The sequence below is a fragment of the Mytilus edulis genome, chromosome 1 (genome assembly GCF_963676685.1).
Source record: "Mytilus edulis chromosome 1, xbMytEdul2.2, whole genome shotgun sequence".
Classification (NCBI taxonomy): domain Eukaryota; kingdom Metazoa; phylum Mollusca; class Bivalvia; order Mytilida; family Mytilidae; genus Mytilus; species Mytilus edulis.
The window spans coordinates 22,106,754-22,122,464 of NC_092344.1; the positions used below are offsets into that span (position 1 = coordinate 22,106,754).

General features: G+C 30.2%; 1 protein-coding gene across 4 annotated transcripts in view; it reads right to left on the minus strand.

Moving 5' to 3' along the window:
- Nucleotides 1-13,513, minus strand: part of LOC139528021 (bifunctional arginine demethylase and lysyl-hydroxylase psr-1-like) — a 33,919-nt gene extending 20,406 nt beyond the window's left edge. The window contains exons 1-3 of one of the 4 annotated variants that reach the window (XM_071323802.1): nucleotides 13,387-13,513; nucleotides 11,935-12,160; nucleotides 10,317-10,493 (exon numbers count right to left, since the gene is read on the minus strand). In XM_071323802.1, the coding sequence (XP_071179903.1) occupies nucleotides 10,317-10,493; nucleotides 11,935-12,116 (359 nt within the window). In that variant the 5' untranslated portion in view covers nucleotides 12,117-12,160; nucleotides 13,387-13,513. Of the gene's footprint in view, nucleotides 1-8,148; nucleotides 8,509-9,655; nucleotides 9,697-10,316; nucleotides 10,494-11,934; nucleotides 12,161-13,386 lie in introns of those variants that run through there. The other 3 variants (XM_071323810.1, XM_071323819.1, XM_071323832.1) reach the window with 3 other exon arrangements.
- Nucleotides 13,514-15,711: the final 2,198 nt, after the last annotated feature.

Below are 15,711 nucleotides of genomic sequence, written 5' to 3' on the forward strand. Positions count from 1 at the left end.
TTTTGATCAAATTGTACTGTGAGCAGAGCTGTAACTTCCATCCAGTATTGTATTGGAAGCCTCTTTACAATTTGGATCAATTAAGCAGAGGCATTCCAGGGCAGGAGGATTTAGGGGTTAACCCCCCTTTTTTTTTGACACCAATGCTTTTGAATGTGAACATATTAACCCAACTCACATATTTTTTAGATAACAGCCAAACCTCAGTAAAAACTGAAAAAAAAATGAAAATTTCAGAGGTAACTCCAAAACAGGTTGTCAAACATATCAAAGTAGACAGATCTGGTCATACTGATAATTTTTAAAAATTTAACCCCAGAAGAGATAGGTCTTGTCATGTTAGTCATTACAATTTTTAACCCAGTTCATTTTTTTTAACAATAACAGCCAAAAACTGCAAAAGTGATTTTTTTCAGGGGACATTACTCCGAAACAGGTTGAAGTATTTTTTTCTATAATTTTTAAAATAAATACATTTTGTTGTGCTGGGAATTTTTGCGATTTACATTTTTAACCTAAAAAAGCAAGGAAATGCAAAAAAAATTGAAAAATCAACATTTCAGGGGCAATAACTCCAAAACAGACTTCAAAGCATCATCATGGAAGATTTAGATTATCCAGCTCTTCTACCTCTTAAAAAAACTTTAGTAAATACAAATAGAATAGAGAAAAGAAATGGGGAATGCATCAAGAAACAACCCCACCAAAGAGCATAAAACAGCTTAAGGCGAACTATGGGTCTTCACAACACAGCAAGAAATACCCGCAACCTGAGGCCTGCTTCAACTTGAGTTGACATTACCACTAACACCAAATATGCACCTGCTTGTCTCACATACCAAAAAAAAACCATTAGATGCAGACAAGACAAAAATCAAAAAGAACGCCACACAGATAATTGAAGGATGAATAAAAGTACCATAAGTAACATCCTATGTCCCATTGATGATGGGCGTATAAAAGATTAATTGGTGCAGATTTATGATGACACCTACTGTTTTGGCACCTTGTGCACCATGCACACCTGTAATTACATGCACAAAATATAATAAATTTTGCAATATAAATTATATGAGCTTGAACAATATAATTTTCTGAACAATATATTTTAAAAGATTTATGTGGTCTTTCTACATATAAAAGAGGATGTTATAGATATTACAAGGTATGATTTATTATATTTTCCAAAATTCTTTCCCTTTGTTTTCAAATATCTCCCAGCGTTTTATGAAAGATTTACCTTACAGGTGTAAAATTTAGCTATGCAGTTTAAATAAGAGGAGTTATGATATTAAGACACAGCAATCCAACAACACAATAATAGGTCAACGTATGAACCATATGCACTAAATTAACAAAGGATATTAATTTTATGGATGGATGAAGTTCTGAATAAAATTAAGTTTCGTTGTTTTAAACTGTCATTTTGCTCTTTTTGAAATTTATGAAATAGGAATTCTATGAAGAATCATTTAAGGCAAAAAAAATGGAAACAACATCTACCAAAAACTAAATAAGTACTCAAAACAAAATGAAATAAAATCACTTACATATCGTATGAAGTAAATGACTATATACTAAAGACAGCAACATGTAATGAAAAGGTTTATCAAAAGTGACAGTGGTCCAAGTAATATATTTCTAGACAAAAGGTCCTTTTGTAATTACTGCTTGCATACTGTAGGTGTTTTGCAGTTTAGTCCAACCATTCCTTGCATCAAAAAAAGTTATCCTATTACAGCTAGTATTGCATATGGATTCTTAGAATGGACCTTATCACTGATCTATCGAATGAGGTTAAGGTCAGGTGATCTGTGTCTTGATAGACATGAAAACTTTGCAAGGAACCCATATATATTCCAAATAAAGTTATTCTATTATTCTATTACTAAAAACTAGAGGCTCTAAAGAGCCTGTGTCACTCACCTTGGACTATGTGAATATTAAACAAAGGAAGAAGATGGATTCATGACAAAATTGTGTTTTGGTGATGATGATGTGTTTGTTCATCTTACTTTACTGAACATTCTTGCTGCTTACGATAATCTCTATCTATAATGAACTTGGCCCAGTAGTTTCAGTAAAAAATGTTAGTAAAAATTTACAAATTTTATGAAAATTGACTATTAAGGACAATAACTCCTTAGGGGGTCAATTGACCATTTAGGTCATGTTGACTTATTTTTAGGTCTTATTTTGCTGTACATTATTGCTGTTAACAGTTTATCTCTATCTAAAATAATATTCAAGATAATAATAGAAAACGGCAAAATTTCCTTAAAATTACCAATTCAGGGGCAGCAACCCAATAACAGGTTGTCCGATTCATCTGAAAATTTCAGGGCAGATAGATCTTGACCTGATAAACAATTTTACTCTGTCCAATTTGCTCTAAATGCTCTGGTTTTTGAGTTATAAGCCAAAAACTGCATTTTTACCCCTATGTTCTTTTTTTCACCATGGCGGCCATCTTGGTTGGTTGGCCTGGTCACCGGACACATTTTAAACTAGATACCCAAATGATGATTGTGGCCAAGTTTGGTAAAATTTGGCCCAGTAGTTTCAGAGGAAAAGATTTTTGTAAAAGTTAACGATGACGGACCACGGACGCCGACGGACAACGTCAGACGCCAAGTGATGAGAAAAGCTCACTTGGCCCTTTGAGCCAGGTGAGCTAATAAGGGAGAAATTCACAAGAAAAAAAATCTAACAAAAAACCCTAATTTGGCATAAATATTAGAAAGAATATATCACAGGGAACATGTGTACTAAGTTTCAAGATCAAAAACTACTTTGACCAAAAACTTAAACCTGAAGAGGGTGGACACTGATGAGCACACAAACCGAAAAACATAATGCCCATAAATGGGGCATAAAAATGTGTGAAATAGACATTTCAAGCAGTATTTCTTTCCTGTTTTCTGCAGACAATTTCTGAGAATACTAAGATACAATGCATGGATATGACAATAGCACATTGTGGCCTTAATAGCTAGTTGACGTTATATTGTCAAAAGGGTTTGATGCACAAGTAATCTGATTTAAGTTTCCAAATAACAAATTCTAGCCATTTCTTTATTTATGGTCAGCCATATATACAACATCCTTTCATCCAAATGAGCATTCACCATTAAAAGACACACTCATATAAACCAATACAAAAAAAACTATAAAGAGAAATAATAACACTTTATTTTCAAATCAGGGAACATCAAAATGAAATTAACATTTTCCTATTTTGGTTTGTAACACCCATTTTTCTAAATGAGGCCATGAAAACCCAATCAGGTTCCTATATAAATCTAATTGTAAAATCAAATTAGAATTTTATATATAAAAACAGCTGGCTTATGTAAATTCTGTATTAAATCTATATAAAGGTGCATTTGATTTGCAATTTTACACATTTGAAATGAAACAATCAAAATAAATTTTAATAAAAAAGAAATATTAAAAGTACAAATGACTTTTTCCTCACATCTCATCAGTGATTACTAAATTTTATATTGATCTGATGAGTTAAAACCTTTTCAACTGATTTATTTAGTTTGTCTAAATTTCGTATTGTTACACCACTGTCCGAGATTGGGGGGAAGGCTTGATGCCTCACTCATGCAGCAAACATATTTAACCGTGCGACATGTGCCTGTAATTCAGTGGTTGCTGTTAGGTGCTGTATATAATATTTTTTTTTAGTTTTTGTTTTGTTCATAAATCAGGCAATTAGTTTTCTTGTTTGAATTGTTTACATTTGTCATTTTTGGGGCTTTTGCTAATTGTTGAAGGATATACAGTGACTCATAGTTGTTAACTTCTATGTCATTTGGTCTCTGGTGGAGTGTTGTCTTATAGGCACTCATATCACATTTTCTTATCTTTATATATGTGCAAGGTTTTGAGTCTACTTTAAACCCAAGCTTTAGCCCACATAAAAATAAGAAGATGTGGTATGATTGCCAATGGGACAACTATCCATTAGAGTTCAAATGAAGTAAATGAAAGCACTCATAGGCAACCATACAGCCTTTAACAATGAGAAACACCCATATATTATAAATGTTGAACCATAAAATCTTGGTAGAATTGTGATTTGGTATATATATTAAACAGTTAGGTTCAAAAGGAATTTGTGAACCAAGTTTTATGTTGATATGACCACAAACTACTTTAAACCACCTAACTTTACAACATGACTAGACCCACAAACTACCTTAAACCACTTAACTTTACCAGAAACATGACTAAACCCACAAACTACCTTAAACCACTTAACTTTACCAGAAACATGATTAGACCCACAAACTACCTTAAACCACTTAACTTTACCAGAAACATGACTAGACCCACAAACTACCTTAAACCACTTAACTTTACCAGAAACATGACTAGACACACAAACATAAAAACAGTATTGTCTCTCTTTTACTGCAGGTGGAACAAAAAAAACTTAGCATATCAATAACTGACAGAAAGGCATACACCAAATGTTGAAATAAACTCATACTGGCCAGTTTGACCTGATGACCAAGAATTTCCTGTTTTCTGAGCCTGTTCTAATCAAGTCTATTTACACATACTCTTTTTTAAGACTTCAGTAATACAATGGGACCTTATTTCATTCATTATTTAGTATGTATTACTTATTTTTACTAAAATTGTGTTTTTTTCAATGAATTCTGTGGATAGAACAGATGTTTATTTAATTAATTCATTTACATGAATTGGAGATGTAAATTTAGGGTACCTTATAATTGAATTTCTACACAAGAATATTTAACAGTAATATGCATGTATATTGGGTATCAAGACTTCTTTTTGTCAATTGTTGTTTGTGATATATGGGTCCCTCGTAAATTTATACTTAGTGAATATATAAACTGTTTACCGAGACACCTGATCTTCAAAAGTTTCAATTGAATACTAAAGAGACTTGAATAGGTGTTAATTTACTTTGTAAGATTAAGCAGCTCATAAAATTCTAGATGGTTTCATTGTACTAAGATTGACTTTAGACCTGACAGTTCTTATATAAATAGGAAAGAATAATTAACTTTTAATGAAGTTTCAAAATAGTAATGTATTTTGTGAAAATGTTCATCCAATAATCAAGAAATACTTCTATAATTTTCAAATGATCCATTTTTACAAACTTTCATGCAAATTATTATAAAAATTTATAGAAGTCAGAAGTAATGACTTTAGACATGATCAATTGAACCTGAAGTATTGGTCAAATTTTTATTTCTAAAAACAAAAAACCAATGTTGACTTTGAAAATTATAATTTGCCTAAAAATCTATGAAGACGAGATTTATTTGACCATTTAAAAAAAAAAGTAAATAGAAGTTTTAGTTCTAAAGTATTCCATTGTTAAATATTTTATTTGAAAAACAATACTGTTAACCTGACCAGTAAAGATAGCCATTGCTACTGCCAATAAAATATAAAAATCAGTAACTTTATAAATACTTATAAAATAACTCCTTGGTCTGTTTAGACTATTTGCTCAAATATAGTAATTCTATAACAGAAAATGATGACCTGGACATCCACTTCTAAGGGGTATAATGTGATTCTGAAGTAGAATCACTAAAGGCATAGATCCAGTTTTGATTCAATGGTGATGTTTTTAATAAAGTTTGCATGCCTAGTCAATTCAAATATAAAATAAAAAATATCCCTTTATGTGCTACTCTCAGAAATAAATAGGGTTGAAATTTTAGATGTTAATTTTTGGGCATTTCTTTCCTTTGTAAAAACATACCTATTTTGTTTTGTTTCAAAAGATAAACACAAGCTGATTTTTGTAAACAAATTTGAAAGATCTTCTTTACATATGTATGCCCTAAATTTGTATAACAATTCTTTGGAGATGATTATTTTTTTTTATCAAAGTTTCATCAGGCCTCGACAATAACGCTTGTCCAATTGTCTGGTACCAGAGGGAAAAAAGGTCGGACAAGTAAAAGTTGTATCAAGCTTGTCCGTCGGGACAAGTTCAATTATTCTGCAGAAAATAAATTTAATTCAACTTTGATGAACAAAGTAATTATAAACAAAAAACAAGAAAACAAATATTAATTTGACACGTTTCTGTATTCTGTTTATTCAAATTCAAAATCGTTTTCTTCAACATCTTTACTTGCAATCGATCATTTTGAGCTGTTTCTTTGTCAGGTACGTTTTAAAAGGTAAAGGTATACTATTCTCGGAAACCAGTCTTACTGATCCAATGTCACCTGACAGGTTTAGCTCCAAGTTTAATAGACAGTTTGGCACCGTAGGAGACATATTTAGTAGACATGATTGATAGACAGTTTGGCAAGGCAGGAGACATTTTAGGACCAAGACAAATCAGTACCTCATTTTGCTACCTTATTCTGTTCCTTATAATAAATACCATACTGGTAATTTTTTCACAAAAATATTTTTGTTTATTTACCATAAAATTCACAAAATCATATTTGATCATTATTAGAAAAAAAAACAATACTTGCAATATGGTGACCTATAGTTGTAAATTTCTGTGTCATTTGGTCTCTTGCAGAGAGTTGTCTCATTGGCAATCAGACCTTATCTTCTTTTTATTGATTGCATTTGAATAAATTTTTTCAACTTAAAAAAACCATGATACAAATCCAATGAGTGAACAGGCCTATTAGATGCACAGAGTCTGGTGAGACTATCATTGATGAAAACTAGAACCTAAGTCCTGTGACATGACTGAATTCAGTTGTACTTGACTCATATTTTTGAAAAGTATTTCAAAAAGAAATACATCAAATTCTGTTCTATTGTTTAAATTCGTTTTGTTCCTTTAATCAACTTAAGATGTAAAAAGGTTATTTTTAATAAAAAAATAAAAATTGGACAAGTAACAATTTCATTCGGACAAGTAAGTTTTGGTATGTACTTGTCCTACTGGACAAGTTGAAAAAAAAGTTATTGTAGAGGCCTGTTCATGATTTTAGAGATCATTGTTTGCTGTATACCTTTGAGATTCAAAGGGGCTTTATTCATTATGACCAAAGTTGTAAAGTATTTAATTACTTTTAAAAGAAACACATATACTATTTTTTTTTATCACACTCCTAAAATCATTGATCACATGGTACATCTATTTACATCTCTATAGAGTTTTGTAAATGTTTTCAGGTGACAGAGTTGTCTACCCCTTTACCTAATCCCATGAGGCTGAGTAGGTATTCTTCATATTTCAGCAGTAAAATAAAAACTATCAATTGACTGCTTATATGGTGAACTTTATATCCAGTGGCCAATATTTCAAGCATTTTTAGGACAAACATCAAGAATTTTAAACGTGTCATATTTTTGCCGACAGTGCGATGGTTGTATAGCCAGTCAAGGTCGTTAAACACTTCCACCATCTGCAGATTTTCACTTTCAGTTTTTATTGAAATATCTAGCTAAAAAAATACTATCATTTTCTTCTTTGCACCATGATACATTCCCCCTATATATTTGTATACATAACCTTGCCAGTAACTTAAACCTGATAGATATGAATTGCATTACTATAGATTATATTGTCTATCAACACAACAAAAGAATCAAACAATACTATCTGTTTTGGTGCATACAGAATTAATTTATTTTATAAACTTATGTAGCAACCAAGTCATTTATATAGCTTATGGACCACTACAAAGAAAAGAAATATACCTATAAAAAATAATCCTAACTGTTACATAAACAGTATTTGTATATCATACAAGGCCATTTCTTTCATCAAATCAAAATATTTTGTCTATAGTGAAATTTCTATTATGTGTTCATTAAATTAAAGATTTCCCTTTTTCTCGTTTGTATGAACGGCCATATGAAAGTAAAGGAGAATGACATGTAAACAGATATCCATAAAACTAAACCAAAGATGGTGCCGCTAGAAAAAAAAGAAGTTGAGATTCACATCTAGAGTTGAAAACACATATATGTAATTCACTTGTATTTAAAACTATCTACCTATTATCATGATTTTATAATTTTCTGCAGCATATAACGTAAATTTATCAAAGATTAACTGAAGTTCCCTGTCAAAGTTTCACTCAGAGAATAAAAAACAACTATATAATACTTGTGCTTAACTTTGTACATTAAATTTAATTATGAATACTAAATAAAACTTACATGCTGAACTTAAAACAGACAAGCAATTTTTCTTTTAATTACAGGTATAATATAGTGACTTACCTGTCATTTTAAAATTCACCCTATAAGTTAATGGTCTTATAATCTTGGTTACATCAACATGTAAAAGCTATACTCCATTGTTATTCTAATAAGTGTCTTATTTTTCTTAAGTTAAATGAGGCATAGACTCAGCTGTGAATGTCAACAAATTCCAGATAAAGATGTCCCCATAAAATTTTACTTTACATAATTTATATTTCATACACATAAATGATGTATTCAAAAAATAGAAAAGTGTATTTATCATTTATGTAAAACCATTTGAAGACATTTATGTCACATTTCAATTTCATATCTGAAATTTATGATTCAATAAATAATTTGCCACAGAAAATTGTTGTACATTAATGTTCACATTTAGCTAGTTTGATTTCAACATTTTCTTGCAACATTTAGAAATGTTACATTAAATATTATCTATCAATTATATGAGTTCATGAAAGATCAAAAACTTTTTATTTTATTTAAGGGGAGATAACTATAACAAATAACCTAGAGATCCTAAAAACAGATGAAGTATATTTGCATGAAACCATCAATTCTACAGAGTTGTAATTAATTTGGCTGGGGCATATTCAAGAATTAGTTGTATGGAGGCACTGGGAGGCACTTTTAAAAAACACTAGTCATGACATTATAAACAAGTTATAACACAAATCGCGACAATAATGATAAATTATCTAATCAAAATAGCATGGGTGGTGATCTTAGAAAAAACTCGCCTTCCAAGCCATACTCCCCATTAAAGTGGTACCCAACACCTTTACTCAAATTAATTTGGCTCGTTTAATTTTCATAAAATTTTGACAAAGTATTTACTTTGACCCTCTGACAAAAATATAAAAATTTCAAAAAAATTGAACCAACCAATTTATCAGAAAAAATACACTGGTTTTATAGCAGTTTGACAAACACTAATTTTGATCATTGAGAAGCCTAATATTCCCTCTACAACACAACGTAATTAAAATGTTTGGCTGACTTTACAGAGTTATCTCCCTGTAGTGTTAGGTACCACCTTAAATTTAAATTTGAATTAATTGATAAAAATTCAGGAACAAACTCACTGATTTAATTACTTCAACATTTCTATGGTCCAAATCCTATGGATATTTTTTCATATGTACAAACTGGGACTATTACACTAACATATATTTACAAAGTTTAAATATTTGTCCTAGGTTGAAATGCTCAAATCAAACTGATTAACAACTTAGTCTTTGCTTTGAAATTAAACCTGAATTTGATCAGTGATAGAGAAGATTAAGTAAAATTTAAGATAATAAAGGGGAATAACTCTTGAATTTTTAATATCAAATCCATCAAAACTTTACATATTTCATTTTCCATAACATTATGTACTAATTTCAAAAAATTTGTTGAACCACTTTATTTTTCGCAGGTCAATAGTTACAGAGGAATAGAGGATACAATAAAAGGCTACCTGGTTTGTGAATTGTCAAAATCCATGTTTTTCTTATATATCTTTTCTATTAAAAACTAACTAAAGATATACACTCGACCATTACTGTTCAAATAATTTGTCAGCATTAATTCAATTATTATCCACAATTCTAAAGTAAATGATTTTTCTGATAAGTTTGGGAAATATAACCTTCAAATATGTCAAATTCAAACTTACATTTATGGTCCAAATGACACTAAACTGTATTATATGGATAAATATTGCAACAGATTGACAAAGTTAAAAAACACTATCTATGCTTGCTCATGTGAAATACAAGTGTTATAAACAGTCGAGAAATAAAACTGAGCATGGAAATAGGTCAAAAAGACAACAATCTGACCAAAGAGCAGAAAACAGCCCAAGGCAATCAAATGGGTCTGCAACACAATGAGATAATCTGTCACCCAGATTTATTTTTAGAAAAGACACAGACCAACATACACTACAAGAATTATTTTCTCTTCATGAAACTTTTTCAGAAAGCAATAACTGTCAATTTATGAAGTCTATTTCAACTTCTTCAATTATAATGCTAAAAGTAAAGGATTCAATTTTTCAAATATAATACAAATTTAAACTATTATAGACGATTCCACACAGATTTTCTAAAACAAAAACCTATATACCTTTAACTTACTTTGCTACAGGTGATTCATCTGTCCCGCCATTATTCCTTGCTCCAAAACTTCTAATGCTACTGGATTTTGATTTTAAAATGGTTACATTTCCCTTCTTGTTAGAAGTTGTGGCCCCACATGAGATAGATGCTGTAGAATGTTGGGTTCTGAGTCTGTGCTTACGATGTCCAGTTGTTCTGCATTTAAGTAAAGGTGCAGATGGCATAATATTAATTACGAACTAAAAAAAATCCTATTTGCACTTGTAGTATTCAAAACAACAATCATTTTTACAAAATTTAAAATCCAGTGTAAAAAGAAATATGCTTTTTACAATTTTCTTTTGAAATCGTACTAATGAAATTTAGAATTTTATTTGTACATTTAAAAATTGTAGAGATTTGATAGATAACAACCACAAACTTTCTTTTATTGATTGAATGTTTTTAGATTTATCAACCTGACAGATATCCTTGTTTGTATGGTATTTTATCATGTACATAGTATTGACAGAAAAGTTTACAAAATATCATTGATAATACAATAATAGTATCAAATATCAGATACTTAAATAGTCATCCCGTTTTAAACTACTATGTATCAATGTTAAATAACATTCAAAGGTTAAAGTTTTTTGATAGTGTCATGTTTTAATTGTATGTCGGTACAGTCTGACATTAACATTTCAATTTAAATGATTTTCAAATTGTTAAAATTAATGGTGACTAAAAAGTGCATGCAATCTTGAGTTGCATTTTATTTTGTCTACTTTTTTTAAGGTTTTGTCTATTAATCACTTGAAGCAGACATTTTTGTAGGAGTTTTGATTTCATTTACTCTATGGAAAGATTTGTATCAATAAGATTAGAACCCAAACACAGATCATTAATCTTTTTGGGACACTTTTGATCATAAGTTTTGAAGTATGCATACTCCTTGAATTTTATTTTTGGGGGGTTTAAGTCGTTCTAATGAAGATTTAACTCCATAATCGAGCTTTGCATTCACAAAATTTATGAAGTCGAGTTATTTTCATTTTTAAAGTTATTAAACTCAAAACAATGATATTCAAATTTATAAAAAATAAATTTGTGACTCTCTAATTCGAATTTTCTTAGGAGTTGGGCATTTTTGTTATTTTACTTTTGAATGACAAAAAGAAAGGTTTGTTAGTTCTGAGTCAGAATAATACATGCTTTCCCATATGAGTATAATATTTGCCACTGGGTGCTAAACATAAAATCTTATTACTTTATCTTAATTTAAGCCTCAAGAGGGAGACCATTTTTGAAGTGAAGAATACCATTACAAGTCATAATATGCATGTAAATTACAAGTAATTCTCTCAAGTATTAAACTGCTGAAAAAAACTGAATTTAGTGATGTGTACATAAATAAATTTTTTTGCAATATCAAGAGGGGTAATATATTCTATAAATAACGATTAATTTTACAAATGAGAAATAATTTTTAAAGTCATTGTTCTTAGCTATTTGCAGTTCAATCAAAATTCTAACAAGAGAATATAAAAATTTGACAAAATATAATGTCAGATATTTAGTTAAAAATGAAAAAAAAATAAAAATATAAGATTCCATAGCAAGATATTCCTAAATCAATCCTATGACTAGCTCTTACCTCTGATTGCTGTATTTTCCAATATTTCTGATGATCATACAATAAATACAATGTCTTCTACCAAGCAAGAAAGAATACAAATATTCTGACAGATGCACAATAATTATAGAGGGTGTCATCTTAACAATAAAGTTGCTCTCTTTATTGGCGATGTTGATGATGAATAGTGGTATTACTGACATTCTGTTTATGATAGAATCTGGAGTGGTTCTCTCAGCAAATCTATCTGCAAATGACAAATGGATGCCAACATTGACAAGATGGTAATTTCCTTGATAAAAATCATTTAATGTTATTGTTTCCATGATTTTGTTACTTCTTTATAATTAGCATTTTCAACCTTCATTGGAAATTTTCCCCTTTTAATTATAAAGAATGCAATTAAAGTTAGTGAAATAACAACAAAAGTGTCAATATGTCAAAATATCCATTCCTTTAAGCTTCTAGTAAAATTCTACTCATGAATAAATAAATGTAAAATATTGTCAAAATCAAAATAGTGACAAAGTGATTTTTATGATAATTTTACTGTTTTCAAATGTTATGTACAAATAAAACCAAGTTTAATTATCTGCTTTTGACCATTTTCAAATGTGTCTGTACAATAGTACGGTGTTACACTTGGAACAAAAAAAACTTCTCTTTTTTCAAAATCAAACCATATACAATACCTTATAGACCATTGATTAGATGATAAAAATGATCTATCTATATGTTTCCCTGGAAAATGTTTCTGTATATTAACACGAGTTTATTTACAGATATGAAATATGAATGCCTTTCTTTTCTTTGATATTTACAAATTATTCATGCAAGGCTTAAAAGATCTTAAAAGCGGGTCATAATATATAAGGTTGATTGTTGTGCATTTCAATCCTGTATAGTCCCAAAAACCACTCAAATCCATATTATGAACCAGGTGGATTCTCTTTAAAATACAGGACTGATGATGTTCAGGAATGAAATGCTAGGAAAATGTTGTCAATGTTACAAAAAAATGCTTTATAAGGTCATTGCCTATGTACAGAAAATACATGATATACATAGAAATAGAAATAAACTGCACAAACATCATATTAGAAGTACAATGTAATTCATCAATTGTATTTGAGTGGAAAATCCATGACTAAAGCACATTTGTATTTTTGTTCTGCATACTCATACATGCATTCTGACATGCGAGTACAATGCACAACCAAAACAAGACTACTAAACAGAATATAAACTCTGATGCCTCAGATACATATCTAGGAGAAAATGGAGGTCACTGTGATACACATTTGGAAATACAGTGAGAAATTGTTGTGGTTCTATATCATTGTCAAATTACAAAATTTTAAGCAAAGAAACAGTAAAAGCAAGAAGTTCTAATTAAAGATGAAAGACCAACTTATATTCTGACCAAAATTATTTTGTTAATGTAAAATCGATTTTTATATAGAATTTACTTACTAGTTCTTTTTTTCACTAATGTTCACTTCTCATTCTCGACTGACTTGCTGTACTGAACTTTAATCAATATAGTCTTTCTTTTTTTGTTGTGTAAATAATTCTTTTTTAAGCATTCAGATCAGCATGTTTTGTACATATGCTCCTCAAAATCTATTGGTGCTGAAAGATAAAGAAATATATTACAGCATGCAATGTGCTTGCCTTTATTGGTTTTGCCAAGTTGTAGATATTTGTAGTTTATTCAGCCAGAAGATGCATATTTTAGCATACCAACATCATGTTTTGACCTACAAAATGTGAAACAAATATGGACTCATCTTGTGTTTTTTTACAGTTGTAAATTAATACAAGTCCAATAAATAACAACCATTTAATGTTTCCTCTGTTATACATTTTACCAGAAAAAACCATCAAACTACATTTAATTGTAGTGTACTAGACCAAATCACATTTTTCTCTTCTTTTTGGGGAATCTTTTTGCTGACAAGTACAATCAAACTATCTTAATCCATGATTTGTTTTTTATCTTTTACTTCCTCTCAACAATTTTATCAATAAGATATACATCATCTAACCGTACCTTAGTTGTGTCATTTTTTAGCTGGTTTTGGAAGGTTTTTTTTCATAGGGTGGAGATGGGAGAAGTGAATGTGAATTTGAGAGAATCATCTAAGATTTCCACAATTCTTCAAGGTCAACATTACGAATAAGAGAACATTGGTAATGGACAAATGTTCTTTTTTTGTGGCCAATAATGAGCTATACTTACCAACATTTTCATGAACTATTCTCTTCTTTTCAATATTTGTTGTTGAAATTAGACTGCTGGACATACTGTGACATTCACTCCTGGTACATCAACCATTGGGAAACATCATGGATTACTAATAGCCTTCACTTCTTTCACTAATATAAATAATCTTGATTTTGCCTCATCACTTGTTTCACATCTGGAGCACTGGAGATCACTCCCAGTTTTTGATGGAATTCTTGTTGTTTATATATTCTTTAGTTTTCTGTGTTGTGATTTGTGTATTTTTGTTTGTCTGTCTTCTTCCTGTTTAGTCATGGCATTTTCATGTTTATTTTTTCGACTAATGAGTTTGAATGTCCCTAATTGGTATCTTTCACTCTCTTTTTCAGGTGAACAAGTTATAAAAAAAGGCAACAATAAAGAGCTGCATCATCAAGTGGTCATACCAAGCGAAGCCCAAACTTGACTATCCATGGGGGTCTTGCATCGTCGTTTGAAGTATATAAAACAGGAAGTGTCTAACTGATCCAAAAAGTGCATACACATTACAACTCATCAATGTCAAGCTGCTGACCAAATATGAAGTTTGATAAGAATGAAAATCTTAGGTTGAATTAAGGGGCTTGCGGGTACAAATCTATTTTTTTTTTAACTATAGGATTTCACTATTCTTTTCTATAAATATACTTTATCCTTTACTTAATGGAAAAATAAAATAAAAATATGGGGTCATCGTTATTTTAAGCTCACAATCTATCTTCGAAAGAAGCATTAATTTTTGTTAAGATACTTTTTTTATTAAGAAAAAAAAAGATAATATCTAATCGCTTAAATTTTTCAATAGTTTAGTGTAAGTACAGCTTATCTGAAAAAAAATAGAAAGGTCACCGATGAGCAAGATATTTTAATCTTAATGCAAAAAAAGGGAGATAATTTGGAGCTTTTTCAACGATATATACATTTAAAAAATCATCTGGGACCAAAATGAATTGGTTTATTTTGGTTGATTTTTGTACAATATCATAAGTAACAACTAATATTGTAATAAATAAAATTTGTAATGAAAAAAAAAATATGTTTAAATTTTTGCTGATTTTTTTTGTACCATTGAGCCTCCTTAAGTACCAGAGAAAGTTTTCTTAAGACTAATGCCAGGACAAGGTAAATACAAAATAACCCCATAACTTCTACAGACGGGATATAAATTAATATCCCATGGCCAGTCTTGTTTTAAACAAGAATGTGTCCATAGTACAGATGCCCCACTCGCACTATCATTTTCTATGTTCAGGGGACCATGAAATTGGGGTAAAAACTTTTGGCATTAAAATTAGAAAGATCATATCATAGGGAACATGTGTACTAAGTTTCAAGTTGATTGGACTTCTTCAAAAACTACCCAGACCAAAAACTTTAACCTTAAGCAAACAGATGAACGGACGGACGAACGGACAGACGAATGGACGGACGGACTGACGGAGGCACAGATCAGAAAACATAATGCCCCTCTACTATCGTAGGTGGGGCATAAAAATGTAGCAGCAATATAGAAGGGATCATTCTAGAATCTT